The 22,402-nt window shown below is 41.7% G+C and overlaps 2 protein-coding genes across 9 annotated transcripts in view; one reads left to right on the top strand and one right to left on the bottom strand.

The window, feature by feature from the left end:
* Positions 1-4,499, bottom strand: part of ZBTB25 (zinc finger and BTB domain containing 25) — a 62,810-nt gene extending 58,311 nt beyond the window's left edge. For 4 of the 6 annotated variants that reach the window (XM_082386626.1, XM_082386625.1, XM_082386624.1 and 1 more), the window contains exon 1: positions 4,340-4,472. The gene's annotated coding sequence lies outside the window, so the exon portion shown is untranslated. The other 2 variants (XM_082386628.1, XM_082386623.1) reach the window with 2 other exon arrangements.
* On the top strand, positions 4,426-21,839 carry ZBTB1 (zinc finger and BTB domain containing 1). Of its 3 annotated transcripts, none has more exons than XM_082386535.1 (2): positions 4,426-4,505; positions 19,269-21,839. In XM_082386535.1, exon 2 carries the CDS (start codon positions 19,287-19,289, stop codon positions 21,426-21,428), a length of 2,142 nt encoding a protein of 713 aa, XP_082242661.1. In that variant the 5' UTR covers positions 4,426-4,505; positions 19,269-19,286; the 3' UTR covers positions 21,429-21,839. The 3 variants fall into 3 exon arrangements, with proteins under 3 accessions (XP_082242661.1, XP_082242660.1, XP_082242662.1); XM_082386534.1 differs by lacking the exon at positions 4,426-4,505 and adding an exon at positions 4,932-5,647; XM_082386536.1 differs by lacking the exon at positions 4,426-4,505 and adding an exon at positions 6,083-6,195.
* Positions 21,840-22,402: the final 563 nt, after the last annotated feature.

Raw genomic sequence — 22,402 nt, 5'->3', positions numbered from 1 at the left:
ATTTATTTAAAAAAATCTATTATAATAGTTAGACTGGACTCTCAGATCTATGGTAGCCAGAATGATGTCCTGCAATACACAGCTTTTCATTCTTGCAGGCTAAAAGAATCTTTAATAAAAGAAGAAACAAAAGGAGTAAGACATCTGTTTCTTTGGAAAACAAAGTCTTAGATATTTTCTTTGTGGTTCTCACCACTGTGACTTTATTATTAATTATTGTTAAGACATGGAGACAGGAAAGTCGGCCCAGGAATGTGCACAGCTTTTTTGAGATACTTACTCATGGCTATAAATACAAAGGTAAAAGCAGAAATATCCAAAGTGCTACATAATAAGACTTTATACAAGGATTTTAACTTTTTAATGTATTTTCACATGATTGTGGTGGTGTAACGTTTTATAACCAAGAGAATGTTTGCAGAAATCATTTTACCCCAGAATAGTGGCTCTAACTGCTGACTGCATGGTAAAACCTTCCATGTAGAGTTGTACTGATGCCTGAGTCTTACTCCAGATGAACCCAAACAGAACTGCTGAGGGTAAGGCACAGATCCTTTTTTAAGTTCCTCAGGTGATTCTAATATAATGCCTCAATGAAGAACCACTGCATTAAAAGAACAAGGGACAAAGGAAACCCTAGAGACCATTTCACAAACTAAAGTTACAGAGATGACGCAATTTCACAAGAAGTGCTCAAAATGTGGGAATTATACCAGTTACATTAAATGAACAAAAATCAACTACTGTAATTCTAATTTTAACTTTAAACTAAAATATTAGCCAGATTAAGAAACAAAAATATTCCCAAACTAGTAGGATGGGTATTGGGGGCAGAAGAGGAACACAACATTTTCAAACTTTTTAAAAAGTCCTTAGGAAAAAGAGGTGTATTTAACTCTCTCATACACCATTATACCTATTTTCATAATATCTGAAAATGACATGGAAATTCCAAATCTGAAAATTATTGTGTGAGGTAAAACCTGCAGTAATTCTAGGCATTTGCTTATGAAAATCACTGAGAGTATAAGAGAAGAGGGTAAGCAGCAGACGTGGTAGATGACACAGGAAGAGCAGTCATGCTCTAGAAACCTTTAACGGAACAGGGAAACGTTAGTTTGGGGCATCCTGCCTGTTGGCAGACACAGCCAGCCTACTACATCTCTATCCCCATCTAAACAACATTTGGGATGCCTGATAAAGTCGCAACACCAGGCAACCAAAAATGCTAACACCAGTGAGGGCAAACTGCTACCGGACTTTAAAAATACCAGAACCCCGTAAAGGAAAGGAAAAGATTCTTCTTAGTCTGCTAAAAAAATTAAGTCTGCATTTCTGAAAGAAGAATAAGCTACTCACAGGACAGGAGAAAGCTGGAAAACAACAATGCTAGTACACACCTAGAATACGGTATAAACAAGAATGATTATAACTTCTGAATATAGGTGAACCACTACTTCCTTTGCCATGGAATGTTCCACAAACACGTTATCCACATGGGCTAATGAAACCCTTTGCTTAAAGTGCCTAGGATTTTTCAGGGGGAACAAAAAGTCGTTGTATGACTGATTTGTAACCAGGGAAGAAATGAATTAGAAAATTTTCAAAAATAACTAACTTAACACTATAAACACTTTTTCTCCAGGTAAGGTTAAAAAAAAAGAAAGAAAGAAAGAAAAAAAATTCCTACTAGCAAAGGGAAAGTAGAAGTGTTAATAAATTCAACCAAAAATCCTGAAACTGATGTTTGTTACTTTCTTTCCACTTCCTCCACTTTCCCTAAGCAAGTTCAAGTAGCAATATCTCTTCTATCCTAGAGGAAACACTGTTTAGTTATTATCAATAGCTATTATTATACAGAATAAATAGTATGTGCCAAGGCCTTGTGCTAAATGCTCTATGCACATTATCTCTTTTAATCTTCACCATGACTATATGTATTATTTTTATTTCCATTTTACAGATGAGGAAAAAACCTAGGCTTAGGACAGGCAACTAGCAAATAGTATAAAGTGGGGATCAAAAGCTACGTCTGACTCCATAGCCTGTGCTGGTGACTATAAACTGGAACAGTATTTTTCTTAGCATTCTTCTCTCAAAAGACTGAAGTTCACATGCAATTTGGAATAAATAAGCAGAAAGGGGGCACAGGAAGTGGTGCAGAAATACTTTATAATTTATCAAGATAAGAGCACCTGTGCTGCTTTTTAAGACAAGGGGAAAAAAACCCTCAACGCTTTTTCTGGCCCTGTTATTACTAAAATGGAGACGTTTTTCTTTAACAAGATGGTCAAGCACCATCTATGGACCATAGTAAATAAATCACTTCGGTTCAGTGGTGGGGAGGGCATTATGCAACACTTCCCAGCACAGCCCTGGCCAGGGTAATTTATGGCCAAGGCACTTGGGCCCCTCCTCCCCAGCTAGACAGCCTGGCTCCTTCGCATTCCCCTCAGGAGATAGGGTGGAAGCACACAGCTCCACTTTCTAAGGCATAGAGGGCAGCTGAAAGTCCTGCTCAGCCTCTCTGGGCAACCACAGGCGCCAATAAATCAGCCACAGGCGATTCTCTCATCCCCTTCCTGGCTAGAAATGGTAGCAAGATCTAATGCAAAAGAGCACTGACCGGACTTGGGAGATAAAGTGATTTAGGCTTGAACTCTACTGCAAATGACTGCATCATCGAAGCCAGGTAAATCTCTGAGACTCTTTCCTCGCTTGTAAGATGGAGACAATACTACCTCCTTTTTGCTAAGTATTCAAAATTCATCTATGAAAGCAGCTAGCCACTGCAGGTACTCAATAAACAGTGACCACACCTGAGCAGAATCCCTCTACTACCTCCAAGACATTCAGAGCAGGGCTGGGCAAAAAAGGTGTAGCAAGTCATGTGAGGTCCCCTCCTCTTTTCTTGCTGACCATCCCTGTGATGCTCCACTGCTTCCTGATAACCTCCCAGCCATCAGAACTCATCCATTCTGCTTCCTATCCCATCGGTGTTTTGTTCCCTATTAAAGAGCTGATGTCTGATAATGGATTAATAATTTACACTTAATTAAAGCACATGCAGATTGGTAAAGAGGTCTTTGATGCCTTTACCCAAGGAAGCAACCAATGCTGTAAATCTTGGTTATTCTTGCAGAGAATAGGGCTGAATTTGGGGGGTGGGGGGGTGGGTACGACGACAAGCTTTGAGCCCAAAGTACATTAACAGGCAGCTTATTGCACCTAGAAATAGTCAACTGCATTCCTTAAGACACCAGAGCCATCACACTAGCCAAGTCTGATTTCTCAATAACCGGAATCAAGTCAAGCATAATCACTTCTGGCAGATAGTCTCTACAGTGCCTGGGTTAAACTGGCACTGCACTCCGGCTGCGGCGAGGAGCGTAACGACCAAGGCATCTAGAGCCTTGGAGTCCAGTTAGTAAAGAGGTATGGGACTTCGATCACGCTACACAGTCTTTCGGCCTAGTGTCCTCATCTGTAAAATGAGAGGGATGAAATGCATTTTCTATAAGGTCCCTTTCAGCTTTAAAATTTGTGATTACAAAGTGTACTTTACACACTTCACAACATCCTTTGAGAATCAACAGCTTTGCCAAAAAGACTTTAGTCTCAAGAGAATGCATGCCATTGGGAGGAAACGGACGTTAATTTATGAAACATGTCAGCTGCTGTCAATTTCCAGGTACAGCTTAGAGCAGCCTGACAACAGCTTGCTTGCTTTCTCCAAATAATGAGTGCTAGAGAAGGCAGTGATAGATGGAGCAAGCTTTAAAAAGAAAAACTGACTTTGCTTAGAATGAGATTAATATAATCTGAAAAAAGAAAAATGAATTATGGGGATGGTGGGGACTTCCTGCCCTAGAGACGGGGTAATCACAAACGGGGGTGGGAAAGGGAGGACAGTGGCTGCAGCGTCCCGTAGGTAGCACCTGGAGACCCGCCCATTGGCGAGAGGGGTCGGGGGTGCGGCTGCCTGGGGAATGCCTCAGGCCCGTCGGGGCTTCCCGCGCCGGTCGCACCCGGACTGGCAGCCGGAAGGACTCCGTGCCTTTAAGGCGCCCCCGCGCCCTCTCCGGGCCTGCGTCAGGCCCCGGCAGCCGCCTGGTGCGGGCAGCGAAGAGCAGCTCTGGACCTCCTCGGCCCAGTTCTCACTCGCGGTTGCCATTTTCCTCCACTGCCCTGACATCTCAAACGGACCAAAAACACCCCCCTCCCCAGCTACTTGCATCTGTCCCGCGACCGACGCAGCTGCAGGCCGCCGCCCCAGGCGGCTCGCGACGGGAGGGACTGAGCCCGGGGCAGCCCATAGGGGCCGGGCCTCATCACTTACCCAGAGGCCGCCGCGGCGGGCGGCCGGCTGACTCCTCCGTGCGGGAGGGGCGGCTCCCGCGCCGCGTACGTCACGCGGCGGCGCCGGCTCACGCACCCCGCGGCCCGCTCTCGCGCGGCTTCCCGCGCCAGCCGTCCCGGGATGGGCCCACGTGACCGCGCGCATGGTAGCTGGCGCACCAGAGGGGCTGGGGGGTGGGGGGGGGGCCGGTGTGCGTGCGTGCGTGCGTGCGTAGGTGCGTAGGTGCGCGCCCGCCCGCTCAAGTGGCCGGGTGGGGGGTCGGCCCGCGCTCCGGGTGGCTTTGCCACGGTCGCTAGTCGCGACTGTGTAGGCGGAAGCGTGGAGACGAGCCTGAGCGTCAGGCTCCCCACACACAACCGCGTGACCCGGGGACTTTCCCCAGGGTGTGCAAAAGCACAGGCACCCCCTCAGTTAGCAGATGGGGGCGGGGAAGGATGTTCCCGCGTGTTCGCGGGAAGAGGGATGAGGGCGCGGGGCCAGGGAAGCTGAGCCACGGGAGCCTGGGAGGGGAGGCCGGCTGGGCGGGGTGGGGCATGGCGGGGGAAGTGACTCAAGGCCAGAGGCGGACAGGCCCACGGAAGGCAAGGGTGGGGGAGGCGCGGGGAATGGGCGATCCTGAATCGACTGGCCGCGCACGGGTCAGGGCAAGGGTGCCGGCGCCCCCAGAACGCCAGGGACGTACTGTGAGGGAAGGCCTAGTTGCTGAGCCCTTTGGGGCCGGGGTCTGACATCTGGACGGAGTGGGAAAGCAGCATCTTGCCCTTGGGGAGTCGGGAGGAGCCCAGTCCCATCCAGCTGTGCAAACAGGAGGAGGAGGAGGAGGTCCCAAGCCTACCCTTGGGAAAGGGGCGAGAGGGGTGGTCAGGCCGCCGCCGCGCCGGCCCCCGCGGTGCGGGTTGCGCCAGCCTCCTCGGAGCCCGACGCAAAAACTTGTTGCAACAAACAGGCGACCGCGGGTGCCCCTAGCAGCCAGCGGCGGAGTGGGTGGGCGGTCGAGAGGGAGGGGAAGGCTGGCGGACGCCGCAGCGAACTGGTGGGCAGACCCGGAGTCGCCGCGTAAGCGGGGCCGGCTCAGTGCGGTGCGGCAGGCGCGGCTGTGCGGCAGCGGAAGTCCTTTGTTGCAGCACAGTCCCTGGCAGAGCCAGAGCCTCTCCGCGCAGCCCAGCCCGAGCGCCGCGCGCTGCCGCCACTGCAGCTCTCGGCCCCTCTGCCTCCGCCCGCCTTTCCCGTAGCCGATTTGCCTTAAACTCCCTAAAATCTCCGCAGCCCCTGTTCCTGCTGCGGCCGGTGAGTATTTGCCATTTGTGGGGCTATTTGCGCAACTTTGGCCCGGGCCAGAAGGCGGCGGGCCGCGGGCTTAGCGGAGTGCGGGGCCGGAGCGGCGCCGACCAGTGCGGGGAGCCGGAGCGCGGCGGGCGCGCGGCGAGGACCCGGCGACGGGTGGCTGCTGGGCCGCCTGCTTGATCCCGCCGCCCGCCGGCGCGCCTGGTCGGGGACGTGTGGCCTCTCTGGGTCGGAGGCGAAGCCCCCACGGAGACTAGTTCCCAAATTAGTTACCTTCTTTTTCCTTTCTTTCTCTGCCTTTATTTTTTTGAGGGGGGAGGGGAGGTGTAGACGGGAGGCGGGAGGACCCGGTTGATTGACGTGCCCAGAGCCCGCTTCTCTCAACTTACAGCCGCGGCTCCTTGGCGGGTGGGAGGGGAAGTGTCCCGGAGCCCGAGGCCGCAGACTTGGGCGCGCTCCGAGGGAGGAGGCGTAAGAGCCGTGCAAATTCTTGCCACGCTTTTTCCCACTCCCTCCTCCCGGCACACAAGCTTTTTGTTCAGTAAAAAGTGGTAGGTCTCGGGTTTGGGGATTTTCAGTGGAAAGATATGTTTCTTGGGAAAAGAGTGCTTTCGCTTCCAGTGGTGGGCGCTTGCTAGAAGTTCTGTTAGTGTTCGGTAAATGTGTTGGATGTAGATCAGGAGTTGTTACCGCTAAAATATGTAGGTTTGGGTCTGAGCTTAGCCACCCTCCCAGTCTCCCTTCCTACCTAAGCAGCGCGTCTGCGTGATCTGAAAGGTTGACATGACATTTTCCAAATTGGGAGCGTCAGGGAGATGTTGATGAAAGTACTTGATGTTTTCTGGGGACAGTATGGAATTTGTGTGTAATAATATTCCTAAATCAAGCTTCAACGTGGTAGGTACACGCAGATTACTTATTGGCCTAAGTATATTTCCATGCAGTATCACGGCAGGAAAACTATGCCAGGAACAATTTTCCCTTTGACACTCGATCCCAAGAAGTGGTCCCAGGCTTTCTGAGACTTAGAATCAGCCTCTTGAGCTGAAGTTCAAGGCACTCTGGAGCAGATTTGGTGAAGGATGCAGTTCTCATGATAACTCCAAAGCAATCACCACTCGCTCCTTTGAAATTATGAAATTTTGTCATTGCAAATGGATATGATGAGGACACTTGGAATACAAAACGATGAAGCTTCAATGATGGCTGGCCATCAGAACCTCAGAACTTTCCTTTTGAATCACTTGCTGGATATCTAATAAAGTTTCAATAATAACTGGACGTATTTGGAAGCTAGATGGGGCTTCCTCATCTTAAACAGAGAAAATTGAAGCATAGTGGAGGTGAAATGCTTTCCCAAAGATTGATAAAATAATGACAGTCTGCAAGTAGAGCTTTCAATCAGCATCTTACATTCATTTTAAAAGCAGATTTCTCCATTACAACCAAATTTTCATGGTATAGAAAAATAACTCACGTTGAGCAACCTTACCTGAAGCCTTTCTATTCTTCCTACCCCAACACGGCCTACATTGGAGGCAGTGGGGAGCCCTGGTGCATCATTGTCAGAGAAAAGAGAGACTGTATTTAACCAGGACCTTAGCAGGGCAGAGCACAGTCTCAGCCACTTGCTCTTGACCTTGTGTTTGATTTCGCTTTAACACAGCTAAATTTTTGTACTCTTTCCTCATTCTCCTCTTTTGCCAGGCTCTGGGAAAGGTATAGTCCATGGAACTTTTTAAGGGTATCTCTGTGTTCCTTGCAGGACAACCATTCTAATGTGCAAGAGAAAAGAAGTGCCTGCTTTCAGGCCTCTCTTCCATCCAGGAAAAGTGCTAAACCTTTGCTATTAAGCTTCTGGCGCAAAGGGGAGGAAACCATTTGGGATAAAAATGCAGAAAATTTTCCATAGATTTTTACTTTTAAGCCACAATCTGTTGTCTTCCAAAAAAGAATTGAGATATATTTGAAAAAAATTGAGATATATTTGCTTGAGAGGTCATTTTGGTGTATATAGGATTTTTTTTCTCCTGATTTTTTCTTCTTGTGCTGGTATCTCTTACCATAAAATATTGACATTATTCTTATACTCTTATGGGAACCAAATTAAAAGTGATTAGTGTCTCTTTTTTTCTCAAAATGGAAAGGCTTTTATATATAAAATTCATGCTCTTTGTAAAAATTCAGCCTATACCAAAGTACATAAAAAACAAAAATGAAAGTCATTTCTGACTCCCACTCCCCAGAGGTAATCTCTGTTAACAGTCAATTCCTTGTTTAAAATGAGAGAAAGCAACATTTGGTCATACTGTGCTGCTGTGTGTGCCTCACCCTGGCTAGGCATGGCTGTGATGATTCATGGGCTCATGTTCTCTATTCACTGCTCAGGTTGGTGAGAAATGGCCAGGTAGAGGAAAGGGAATGTTTTGCATTGGACTGATTTAAAATTCTATGATTAAGTAACAGATGTGAGAGCTTAAATACAACAGGGCTACTATTGTAGGTTTGTCCTTATGAAGTACTTACTGTAGCTTGGTGGGCTAGTTCTCACACTTTTAATGTTAATGTTGGTGTCAAGCCTTTGATGGGTTGATTTATACTTGCCAAACTCATTAAAACAAAACAAAACAAAACCCTCACATTTGTAAAGAGTTTCATAATCTATAGTTGGGAAGGAGTGGGTATACTTGCCATTAAGGCCACTGCCAAGATAATACCTGTGCTGTTACGGGATGAGAGGTCCCTCTTGATCTATATCCAGAGGTAGCATACCAAACATCAAGGAAAGGAAATTAGAGGAAAGAAGGGGATTAATGACAGTGGTTTTCAGATGTGGCCTAGAAGGAGATGGTACATATTTAAGATAGATTTCTAAGTATACTTGTATTGTGCCATGTATAGTTATCTGTATAAGAAGTCTTAGAGTACAGAATCACTTATTCCTTAGCCTGGTATATTCAAGAAGAGTAACCTGTGAAGTAGTTGATGTTCTGAAAACAAATCCCCAAAATAGTACATAGAAGTTAAATCACAGCATTTGTTATTTGAGAGCGTTGGGAACAAATCATTTGCAAAATAAAATTGGCAAATTAAAGAAAGAATTAAATTGCCAACCAGATTTTCTGTTTGTTGTCTGTGTGAGATGCATGCGATCCTTTTTAGAGATAACTGAAGAGCTCCATCCTCACTTTAAATCTTTTGTATTAGGGGAGGGCTTCCTCTGATGGGCCGTGGGAGTCAGAAGATGGAAGCGGAGATGGGGAGCGCAGGGCATTCTGCCTGCAATATGGGGCTTTATGAGAATGGGGTGACTCTGGGAGGCTTAGAATGTCCAAGGGGACACTTCAGTTAATAGTCATTGCCAGAAAGAGTGTTTTCTGGTTTACAAAAACAGAAACTTAGGGCTCTGAATCAAAAGGGTCAGAGTTTGAGTCCCATCTTACAAGATGAGCGCTTCAGTACCAACCACTGAACCTGTTTCCTCATTCACAAAATGAGGATAACAAAGATACCTACCTCGGGGTTGTTGTAAGGATCAGTTGTATAATGTATGGGAAATCACTTTGTAGATTTTTGACTACTATATAAACGTTGCCATAATTGAAATAATGCAAAAAATTGATGAGCAAAATAAAACTTCCCTTCTTCAACACTTATTCATTCAAAAACTGATCAAATATCAACTAAATGTCAGGCAACTGTTAGAGACTCAGGGGATACAGCGATGACTAAGACAGTGCCATGATCTCAAGCAGCTTACAGCAAAGCAGGGGAACCATATCATTATAATCCCTGCCGCGCGTGTGATGATAGACATAGCATCCCAGTTTGGATGATACATTATTTGTCACCCTATAGTTGTAGGTATAGGCTGTTTTGGAAGCACAGAAGAGGCATCTACCTTACCCTGGAATCAGAAAGAACTTCCTGAAGAGAGTGAGCTGGATGTTGAAAAGGCTCTAAGCAAAGGGAATAGCATGTATGAAAGCATGAAGGCTTTTGCTGTGTTAGTTGCTTTGGGATGAGGGGAAATCTTAAATGTTAAATAGATTTAAGACTTAAAAATGGAGTTAAACTTCTTAGAATGAACATACTTTTTATGATACTCTTTATTGGTTTCATTGACTTAATGAGGGTGAAATTTTCAGGATTTTGGTTAGAGTTAAAAAAGTAGCACTTGGAGCTACACAATTGGAAACAATACAGTTAAAAAATATTATGTGTGGACTTGCTGAAAGAAGGAAACTGGGTAGTCCCTCCCATCATCTTAGAGCTGCCTCACCAGTTTTCTTTTTTTTATATATATCTTTATTGGAGTATAATTGCTTTACAATGTTGTGTTAGTTTCTGCTGTACAACAAAGTGAATCAGCTATATGTATACATATATCCCCATATCCCCTTGCCTCACCAGTTTTCACGCAGCAACATTTACTGAGTACACACACTGTGTTGCAGAGAATCGAACAAGCCAAAATATTGGCCTTCAAGTTGCTCATAGTCTAGTGGGGAGACCAACATATATGTAATTGTGGAAGCTGATTATTATTTAGCACTTGCTCCGTGACACACTGTCTTACAGTAACTAAACCCTAGGAAGGATTACAATCCCCATTCTCAGATGAGAGAACTGAAGCACAGATTGGATGCAACCTGCTCAAGTTCACACACCTAATAAGTGGCAGAGCCAGAATTTGAACCCAGGCAGTCTGGTTAGTCTGTGCTTTAACATCTACTTTATGTTGCTGTTCTGATGATTAAAAAAATAGCATAATAAGTGCAAAATAAGGAGATAATACACAGAGTAATATCAAAACCTAAAACAGTGGGAGAGGGAGGTCTTGCAGAAGGCTTTCTGGAGGAGGTGATAAACTGATTCTTAAAAGATATGTGGCCGGTTCAGACAGGAGAACCAATCAGCATGAGTAAAAATGGAGGTAAGAAATACACGAAGTATATGGGCTTGGAGGATGGGGTGGTGGCCAGCAGTTTTATGCCGCTTAAACAGAAGTTTGAAGCAGGAAGTAGCCACATAGGAGACTAGATGGGGGGGGGGCACGGAGGGCTTTTGTATCCCTTGGGAGGGAGTTTGCTCTTCAGTCTGAGGGTATGTGAAAGGACCCACAGAAGCAGAATGACAGGGTTTGATTTTTGTTCTTTATGAATCATCTGAGGGTGAAGGATGGATTTGAGGGACCAGTTAAGGAGCCTATTGTAATAATTCAGGAGTAATGATAGAGGCCTCAGAGGACAGGGAAGGTAAAGATGGAATCGAGGGGCAAATCTGAGAAATATTTAGTGAGAAAACTGGCAAGACTTAATAGTTAATTATGAAGAAGAAATCCCAGGTGACTCCCAAGTATCCCGGGTGATTGGTGCATGCTGGAGAAGGGGGAGGAGCAGTTTTAGGTGGGTCCCAGACAAAGTCACAGCGTGAGTACGCTGGAATAGAAGTTCCACAAGATGAACCCTAAGAATACGAATGCCACGTGCAAAAAGGGACTTCCTGGTGAAGCTGCTTTTTGCTGAGAGAAGCCTGCTCTTCACCCAGTGCCCTCTGGTGGTCAGGAGATGCCATGTTGCCTCTTCAGGATAAACAGATCAACATTTAGACTGCCTGAATTAAATGCTTTTCCTCTTCCACTCCTGGAGGAAGAGAGGAAAATTTCAGGAGCCACTATGTTCCCTTTGCTTTCTGTGTGGACGAATTCATTTCCCAGACCTAGCAGCTTAACTACAGTAACACCTCAGTTATTCAGAGTTATTTGGTTGACAACCCCAGCTATCCAGTGGCCTGACCTGAAGCAAAAGAGTAAGGCAATTTGTTGCCTGTCAACAATTAAGATAGATTAAACAAAGTGCATGAATTAAAACCTTATCTTATTCATAGAACACTTCCCTAGGTCCTCACAGAAAATTATTTATGTAGATTCAGTTTCAATGAGTTTTTGTCTAATTTCATAACCCATAACAGATTGAAATGGCGGGCAGCAGGAGATCAGCACACCTTTTACAAGTGACAGCTGTTGGCCTGACAAGTAGGGAGACAGAAAAATACTAACCATCCAACAAACTACAGTCTCCAAGAGCATAACAGCCTCAGGCCATTTTGTGCAGGTGCAAACAACCCTTGCAAATTTGAACAGCTCCTATTTTTCAGGAAGACATAATTGATGCAGAGAAGCAAGCAGACAGCCACATGTTGCTGTATATGGGGGCGGCTGTTAGAATAGAAGGAAGAGCCCTAGACCAAGATTGAGGAGACCAAGGTCCCATCCTGTCAGCCACAAAAACAAGACGTGACTTTGAGTATGTGACTTAACCTCTCAGGGCCTCCATTTGTTTTCTCATCTATGAAGTAGCGGGTTGAACTTGATCATCACTTGGTAAAATTCTGTGAACTTTGTTCACAATGATGACATTAATGTTTAAGAAAAATCCTATTACTCTTGGATTGAAAAGACAAACATTTGTCATCTCTAGTTTATACAAGAGTTCTGTGAGAAGTATGATTATCTCTATTTAATACATGAGGAAAGCAGGCTTAGAGAGGTGAAGAAAATTCATAGCTGAATAAGTAGTAGAGCTGGTATTCAAATCTATCGGTGTCTGCTCCCCGGGCTCTTTTTTAACACTTTCATTTAACAAGCATGCATTAAGTGCCAACTACATGGGCAGTGTGCTAGGCACGGGGAACACAAAGGCCATTTAGCCTCGTCCCCATCCTGGAGAGTTGAGTGTAGTAGGCATTGCTGTACAGTCCCTCTGTTAGTCCTAAAGATGCAAGTACTACTACAGCACAGTTAGGCTGAATGAACACACAGCTACATTTGGGTTTTTAAAGACTTTAGGGTGTGAGCACAGAATGGAGCCACCATTTATAGCTTTGTTTCTATGGGAATATGTGTTTCAAGTTCCAAATAACTAACTTAAAAATAAAGTTTTGGAACATAACCCAGTTATAATTTCAGAACTTCCTGTACTAAGTACTGAATTTGCTGTCTAATAATCAGCCAGGATGCTTGTTCTAAAAAGTGAATAAAATTTTCTAAACTTTATCATGTCTGTCCAATTTCAGTGCCTGGAATTAAAACCTTTTATCTTTGTGAGCCTGTACAGCCAGTTCTTACTGGAAATCTCAAGGAGAAAACTTAAAGAATTTTCTTTAGTTTAAATTTAGAGATTGGAACACTGTATACCCTGGAAAATGGAATTCTAGGAAAGAATTTTGTCAAGGTGACCTTATTTTTATAGGTAGCAAAGTCGTTAAGGCTATGATCTCAGGCTCGAGTCATATTGCTTGTGTTCTAATCTCACCCAGTCCTCTGTGGCCTTAGGAAGGTTATATAACATTGTGTTCTGTTTTCTTATCTGGAAATGGGTCTTAAAACAGAATGTACTTTGTAGAGTTTGTTATGAGGAGTAAATGATAAAATGATATACATATTTACATGCATACATACATGTTTTATATATAATACACAATATATATTCATATATGTGTGTATATATATATATCTTACTATTGATATGCCAGGCTCTAGTCTAAGCAGATATATCTCACACACACACACACACACACACACACACACACACACACACACACCTGCTTAGACTAGATCCTGGCACATTGGTACTAAGGCCAGTAAAACAAATTTACCTTCCCTCGCATTACATTTCCAAGCTTTTGTTTATGCTGCTGTGTACCTCTCCCCAATTTTTTACGTACATACCAATACAGATACCTGAAATGCCTTCCCCACACCGCTTTCTATTTTTCTTTCTTCTACTCATTCATCAAGACTTCACTCAAATCCTTCCTAAAGCCCACTACTGTTGTAGTACAATTCATGCTTTTTCTAAATGCATACTGAACTTTATTCAATATAATTCAGTACTTAATTTTTCTCAAATCATTTCTTGCTATAAAATGTAATCCCTCATATTACATATTACATATTACTGTATACCGTCCTTCTCCACCCTCCACCTCAATGCTTTATGCCATGTTGGGAACATTGTAGGTGTTCAATACATTCTGATACTCTGATTTATAAACAGGAGAGAATCCTTTCACTACATTTCAAGTTTCTTAAGAAGCTAGTCAGTCTATAGCCCACAGGTTAAGTCCATATACATACATTCAGTCATATAAGACATAGAAATAGGTACGAGGAAATGAATGTATGTACTTAAATGTCCCTTGAGACCCAGAGGTAATTGTTAGTAGTTCAGAGATTAGGACGCTGAACTGTAGACTCACTGAGGCTATGCAAATCGTTCTCAGGGGAATGTCCTTGATAATGCAAGTCTGGGACACAGAGGGTGGTTGTTTGCCTTATGGAAGGAGTCACTCAAAAATTCCTTTAAGTTGCTTCTTCATTCACTTTATATGCTTATTTATAGACCCTTAAATTATCATTTCACTAAGGCTAGGGCAAAAGAAACGTCCAGCAAAACCTTTTTTCCATTTAAGAGATTTAGCAATGAAGGAAAAGTATTTCTGAAACCTTACTGTGTCAGTGAGAAATTTACTGAAACAGCTTACAGAGTATAACTTAGGGAACACGTCTACTGAGTGAGACTAGATGTGCATATACAGATATAACCACATTACAGATAGAGTTCAGAGGGCGTAGTTTCTTGTGCAAGGGCCTTAACAAACCCTATGTTAAGGACTCATGCCCAGTCCTTGCTGACTGTTCTTTACATACGGGGGTACACTGCAAAGTACCAAGGAGCATGTAGTAACCACAGTTCAGTGGTTAGTACCGTGCTGGGTGGGCAGGAATCCTAGTACCTATAATACTTTAACCACAGTTAACCCTTGATAACATTGTTTAACAGCACAACATCTTTGTCCTTCTTCTATGAAATAAGCATGTTGGACTAGATTAGATCTCTAAGCTCTAAAAGCCTATGAATATCTAAATTACTGAATATTCTTAATGTGTTTGGTAGCTGTTTTTGAATTTGAGATGAGCTGGTTAAACTTTTTCAAACTAAAATTTTTAAAATTCAGTGTAAACATTTTTGCATCACCTACCTCCTTATTCCTCTGGAGAACTGCATCCACACTGGGTATCCTAGCCTTAGGAGAACCCTTGGCTTTGGATCACGTTTGAAGTTTCTGCTCTCAACCCCAGCCCTTGAAGAACTTCTAGCTGTACAAACTTGTTCTACCAGTGATGTAGCTAGTAACACAAACAAAAGCAATCACAGAATGTCATTATAAAAACAAGAATTGAAATATAAGCAATTATTGAAAACAGGTAACAAGCTTTACTATAACAAAGTTCACTAAGTTTTTTGGGTAGCATTATTAAGGATATTTTTAAAATTGAAGAGAGCAAACCTTTTTTGGAATTTGAATGAAATTATTGTTTAATTAATAAAAGTGAGTGAAATACAAACATTTTAATGCAAAAATTATTCTCAAGACATAACAAACTAAAAGTCTCACAGGAATTTAGATCCTTCACCCATGATTCCACCTCCCGCCTTTTTGCTTATTTGTTTTTGTTTTGCTGTTATTAAGCCTTCTTAAGGCTTTTCTGAATGAGGTGTAACAAGAACAGAGTTGTTGGTACTAATGTGTGAATGATTGCTATTAAAAGTTACTCTCCCTAAAATCCACTTTACTCAGAACTTGGGCATTTGCATAATAACATTATAGAAACTACAGTTTTAGGTCAGCCTAGGAGCTGTAGTGTTAGCATTAATTTTTGACCAAAAGGTACTTGTTCAGCTTCCAGCCTTACGAGGCGAAGATAGAATACTCAACAAATGTTTGTTGAATTAATAAATGTGTGTTAAAATGCTGTTGATCCTCTTATATGCTTTAGTGTCTTGTTTATGTTAATACAGAATGTATGTTCACTAATTTAATTGAATTATGACTATAGCTACAGATGTGTCTATCATATCGGTCTTCTATGTAGCTGCATTAATTTTGGTTGCTGACCATAAAACTGCTTTTCCTTTAGATTAGAAGGGTCCTTGGAACTTTTAAGCTCTTCATGTCATTATTTCAAGCACAGGGCATTTAAAACCTGAAAGTTTTAACAGATAAACTATTGGCTTTCATACTGCTGGACTCTTATATGGAAGGAGCTGTAAGATTATCTCGTCAAACTTACCTCCTATGCTTAAGGAAGCATCGCCACTGTTACTTCCATTAATTATCATGTGCCAAGCACTATACGGTTTACACATTGCTGCTGTGAACCCTAATGTTTGATATGTTTTTTGAGGTATTATTATTATTTCTTAACATCTTTATTGGAGTATAATTGCTTTACAATGGTGTGTTAGTTTCTGCTATATAACAAAGTGAATCAGCTATACATATACATATATCCCCATATCTCCTCCCTCTGTGTCTCCCTCCCACCCTCCCTATTCCACCCCTCTAGGTGGTCACAAAGCACCGAGCTGATCACCGTACAGCTATGCTATGCAGCTGCTTCCCACTAGCTGTTTTACATTTGGTGGTGTATATATGTCCATGCCACTTTTTTGAGGTATTATTATCCCCTCTTTGACAGTTCAGGAAACTTGGAGTCAATGAGGACAAACAAGTTACCTCAGGTGGCAAAGCTAGGTTGGAACTCAGGCCTGTCTGATCCAAAGCCTGTGCTCTTTTCACTGTACCATACTGTCCTCAACATTATTTCATCCCTGCTTCTACACGGGGCACTCATTATCCTCTAGATGTGTTCGTTTCATTTTTGAACAACTCTTATTACTAGGGAAAAAAAATTGAGATAATATCTATCCCTCTACCTCTTTTTTCATTAAAGGTCTCTCTGAATCCTGTAAAATGTCTATAGACCTAGAAATCTCATCCTACATAAAATGGGCTTGGGGTCAGTATTTTTCTCTGTGTGTGTGTGTGTGTGTGTGTGTGTGTGTGTGTGTGTGTGTGTGTGTGTGTTTTAACCCTTTGAATAAGGTTTTGTTGTTTGGATTTGTTTTATGTAATTGTAATTGTTACGTAATTTCATAGCCTGTGTTTATTTACTTGACTTTCCATCCTGAAAACGTTTCTCATTTTCTTCTACAGCCTTCATTCATAAATATAATTTTCATAAAGGCCACATGATGGTGAATTTTAAGAAGTAGATTTACCTTGGTTTACTTACAACTACCTTATTGCGAGGCATTTCAAGTTATAAATAACACATTGATAAAGATCTGCGCATATATTGCATTTTGTATATGGGTACATACTGAACATGACTCTTCAATTCTAGTACAGATATCTGAGTTACACAAGGTTGAAATGCTGTACCTTCTTGAAATACTTGATTTGGCTTACAGAAAAGGCCTAGAGGTTGCAAGTTTAGGAAGGCAGCAGGTCTCATTATAAGCCACCTTCATTTCACCAGGTGCACATGCCTACTGTGTAACCCTGTCTTCAGGCAGGAAGAAGGAGGCAGAGTGGCCTTAGGTAGTTGGGGAAAGGGGTATGTCATCCACATGTGATCTGGGACAAACAGTTTATAAAAAACAAGTGGAAGTAAGTAAAGTTAGATAATCTTTTAATTTCTACTGTAGGGAATGAAGGGTTTGTGGACTGAAGAGTGAACGTTTTATTTCTCTGAACAGCTTGTTAAATGTTCTTTTTATGTTCAAATTGTATAAGAACTTGTTTTTGAGTAGATGATAGATTCTGAAGTTTTATGTATACAGATTAAAAATTAAGGCTAAAATTTTATCTTATTTTAGCTTTGTAATGTAATAGGACTTACAGTACTTTTAATATTCTCCTCTCCTCTCTTCTTTATTCATTGTCAGCTCCATACATTAAAAATATTTATATGTTGATAAGTGAAGAAAACTGGTTGCAGAAAGGTATATACAGTACAATACCATTTAGGTAAAAAACAAACAAGAACAACAACAAAAGCAAAACTATGTGCCTGGCATGTAGTAGGTACTCAATAGCTGTTGACTCTGTAGGTATAGCATAAACAGATTTGAAGATATACAATTGGAGAGGTTACCTCTGGAAAGAGGTGTGCGACCTAAGGTGTGTTAATGATTGAAAAGTGAAGAAAAATTTACAATCTAAGGATAGATATCTCCTTCCCAAATAGATCCACTGCTTCTTTATACTGTAAAGTGCAAGCCAAGCAATATAAGACAGATACTCTGACTCTACAGAATTATTGCCTCTCCAATAATCAAGAAAAGAGAGGAGCATTGATCAAACCTATTTGCTTGGTGCCATTTCCATGTAATCTAATAAGCTTTTTTTTTTTTTTTTTTTTTTAATTTATTTATTTATGGCTGTGTTGGGTCTTCGTTTCTGTGCGAGGGCTTTCTCTAGTTGCGGCAAGCGGGGGCCACTCTTCATTGCGCTGCGCGGGCCTCTCCCTGTCGCGGCCTCTCCTGTTGCGGAGCACAGGCTCCAGAAGTGCAGGCTCAGTAGTTGTGGCTCACGGGCCTAGTTGCTCCGCAGCATGTGGGATCTTCCCAGACCAGGGCTCGAACCTGTGTCCCCTGCATTGGCAGGCAGATTCTCAACCACTGCGCCACCAGGGAAGCCCTCTAATAAGCTTTTGTAAATAGAATTTTTCTAAGGAAATTTTCAACCATGCAAAAATAGAACTATATCTGCCTCCTAGCATCAATAGTTCTCAACACATGGCCAGTTTTGTATCATCTATAGCCCCCACACCCACCCCACTGGATTATTTGCAAGCATATCTTAGATATTTCATCAATAAATACAGCAGTCTGTCTATCTAAAAAATAAGGATGCTTTTAACACAACCAAAATACCCATATCACACTTAAGGATGAGCAATCATTCCTTTATATCAATCATCTAAGAAGTTTTTAATACTCTGCGACTGAATTACTAACTTTCAGTTTAAATTGCTATTTTATTTAACTTTCATTGTTTGTATCCTTCAAGTACTTTTAAACTAGTGTCTTTTTTCCTTTCAAATTTAGTATACATTTTCACCCTAAAGGCGTAATGAAACCAAGACTGTATGGTTTTTGCTTTTGATACCTTTGCTTGTATTTCTTAAAATAAAAACGAGATGCTTGAATAAATGGCTGGGTATCTTCACCTTCAAGTTTTAAATGATTCAGGTATATGTTATTGCACTTTGCTACATTAGACTGGAAAGCTAGTCATACCTTGATTGTAATAGTAAATTCACACAAGTCATAGGTCATGATCAAAATTATTCTTTTTTTTAAATTAATTAATTTATTTATTTTCGGCTGCATTGGGTCTTCGTTGCTGCGCGCGGGCTTTCTCTAGTTGCGGTGAGCGGGGGCTACTCTTTGTTGCGGTGCACAGGCTTCTCATTGCTGCAGCTTCTCTTGTTGGGGAGCACGGGCTCCAGGCGCGCGGGTTTCAGTAGTTGTGGCACACGGGCTCAGTAGTTGTGGCTCGTGGGCTGTAGAGCGCCGGCTCAGTAGTTGTGGCGCACGGGCTTAGTTGCTCCGTGGCATGTGGGATCTTCCCGGACCAGGGCTTGAAACCATGTCCCCTGCATTGGCAGGCGGATTCCTAACCACTGCGCCACCAGGGAAGCCCTATTCTTTTTTTTTAAGTGCTTTTCTGATATCTTGTCTGACCTTAATATTTTTGTTTTACATAGGTCTCTAATTAATAGAAGATGGCAAAGCCCAGCCACAGCAGCTACGTCCTTCAGCAGCTCAACAACCAAAGGGAATGGGGTTTCCTCTGTGACTGTTGTATTGCAATTGATGACATTTACTTTCAAGCACACAAAGCAGTTCTAGCTGCCTGTAGCTCCTACTTTAGAATGTTTTTCATGAATCATCAGCATAGTACTGCACAGCTGAATCTCAGCAACATGAAAATTAGTGCCGAGTGTTTTGATCTCATTTTGCAGTTTATGTATTTAGGAAAAATTATGACAGCTCCTTCCAGTTTTGAGCAGTTTAAAGTGGCAATGAACTACCTACAGCTGTACAATGTTCCTGACTGTTTAGAAGACATACAGGATGCAGATTGTTCTAGTTCAAAATGTTCATCTTCTGCTTCTAGCAACCAGAACAGCAAAATGATATTTGGGGTAAGAATGTATGAAGACACTGTGGCTAGAAATGGCAGTGAAGCCAATAGATGGTGTGCAGAGCCAAGTTCAACAGTAAATACACCACATAATAGAGAGCCTGATGAAGAGTCTTTGCAATTAGGTAATTTTCCTGAACCATTATTTGATGTATGTAAAAAGAGTTCTGTGTCCAAATTATCTACTCCGAAAGAACGTGTCTCACGACGCTTTGGACGGAGTTTTACCTGTGATAGTTGTGGATTTGGCTTTAGCTGTGAGAAATTACTAGATGAGCATGTGCTAACCTGTACTAACCGACATTCATACCAAAATACAAGATCCTACCACAGAATAGTGGATATTAGAGATGGAAAAGACAGTAATATCAAAGCTGAATTTGTTGAAAAGGATTCTTCTAAAACATTTTCTGCACAGATGGACAAATACAGAGGAGACACGAGCCAGGCTGCTGATGACTCAACTTCAACCACTGGAAGCAGAAAAAGTAGCACAGTGGAGTCTGAACTAGCCAGTGAAGAAAAAAGCAGAGCTGCTGAGAGGAAAAGAATCATTATCAAGATGGAACCAGAAGATATCCCTACAGATGAACTGAAAGACTTTAACATTATTAAAGTTACTGATAAAGACTGTAATGAGTCCACTGACAATGATGAATTAGAAGATGAACCTGAAGAGCCATTTTATAGATACTATGTTGAAGAAGATGTCAGTATTAAAAAAAGTGGGAGGAAAGCTCTAAAACCTCGGATGTCAATAAACACTGATGAAAGAGGTGGTTTAGAAAATATGAGGCCCCCTAACAACAGCAGTCCAGTACAAGAGGATACTGAAAACGCATCCTGTGAGTTGTGTGGACTCACGATAACTGAGGAGGACCTGTCATCTCATTACTTAGCCAAACACATCGAAAATATCTGTGCATGTGGCAAATGTGGACAAATACTTGTGAAGGGTAGACAGCTTCAGGAACATGCCCAGAGATGTGGAGAGCCCCAAGACCTGACAATGAACGGGTTAGGAAGTACTGAGGAGAAAATGGACATGGAAGAGAATCCTGACGAACAGTCTGAAATCAGAGATATGTTTGTTGAAATGTTGGATGATTTTAGGGACAATCATTTCCAGATAAACAATATCCAAAAAAAGCAGTTATTTAAACATTCTGCCTGTCCTTTTCGATGTGTTAGTTGTGGCCAGCGTTTTGAAACTGAAAATCTAGTGGTTGAACATATGTCTAGCTGCCTAGACCAAGACATGTTCAAGAGTGCCATCATGGAAGAGAATGAAAGGGATCACAGACGAAAGCATTTTTGTAATCTGTGTGGGAAAGGATTTTATCAGCGGTGTCACTTAAGAGAACACTATACTGTTCACACCAAGGAAAAACAGTTTGTTTGTCAGACATGTGGAAAGCAGTTTTTAAGGGAACGTCAGTTGCGACTCCACAATGATATGCACAAAGGCATGGCCAGGTATGTCTGTTCCATTTGTGATCAAGGCAACTTCAGAAAACATGACCATGTACGGCATATGATTTCTCATTTATCTGCTGGTGAGACTATATGCCAGGTCTGCTTTCAGATATTCCCAAATAATGAACAGTTGGAACAGCACATGGATGTTCACCTGTATACATGTGGAATATGTGGAGCAAAATTTAATTTGAGGAAAGATATGAGATCACATTATAATGCCAAGCATTTGAAAAGAACATAAGTGATTTTCTACTGTATAATGTTTAGCTGATAGGAGACAAAACACCAAAGCAAAGGATATGAGCTATTTAGAAAATGAATTTATAAGATGAATTGTTGAAAAAAATTTTAAGGCCCTTTACCTTTAATATTTTTGTTTAGGATATTAAGTATCTACATTTTAGGTGTTATTAAATGTTTATCATTTTTGTTATTTTTAATAGAATTCTTTGTTTATAGTTTGTTTTAGCTATGATTAAAATTACTTTTAAATGTAGACTACAAGTGGTTGTTACCCCTTCAGTGACTATTAAAGTTTAGTTTTTTATCAATAAGGTGATGACTTCACTATTTTTATGTGTTTTTTTTTTTTTTTTCCTAAGGTTACCCTGTGAAATTTTAAACCCAACATCATTGGGCATTCCTGTTTAAATTTAAAAAAAATTTTTTTTTTGTTTTAAATAATTAGTTATTTGAAACTATCCCATTCACTGTAGCTTTTTTTTTTTTTTTGTAAGTTGAACAGTGATTTAGCCACTGTTTATTCCCTGTCTTATCAATGAAATTCGTATTCTTAAATTGACAACTTAATAGGCAGGTTAGGTGCACTGAATCTAACCTTGAAGGTTGACATGGGCTCAAACTTGGCCTAAAAAGATTGATGAACCTAAGGAAATTCCTATAAATGAATATTTCCTATAATTGATAAAATATTATCATTTAATAATCACATTTAAAACTTATATTAAGTGTAAAACCCAATGACTTTACCCCACTTGAGAAATTAGTGGGGACAAGTCATTTTGTTTTGTGATATTAAATTTAACTATGATAGTTAATTAAAAAGGCATATCTTGTATTCATTTAAAGTAATTTAAAATATTCTGATTTCTAAAGTGTGTTAGTTTATGAATTATTTTTGTTTATAAATAGACTTTAATAGCTTTCTAGGAATATGACATCTAAAGGAAAATGATTTTTCACCTTTAAAGTGAC

Source organism: Balaenoptera borealis (assembly GCF_965194805.1).
Source record: "Balaenoptera borealis genome assembly, chromosome: 3".
NCBI lineage: Eukaryota > Metazoa > Chordata > Mammalia > Artiodactyla > Balaenopteridae > Balaenoptera > Balaenoptera borealis.
This window is presented reverse-complemented; position numbering and strand designations above follow the sequence as displayed.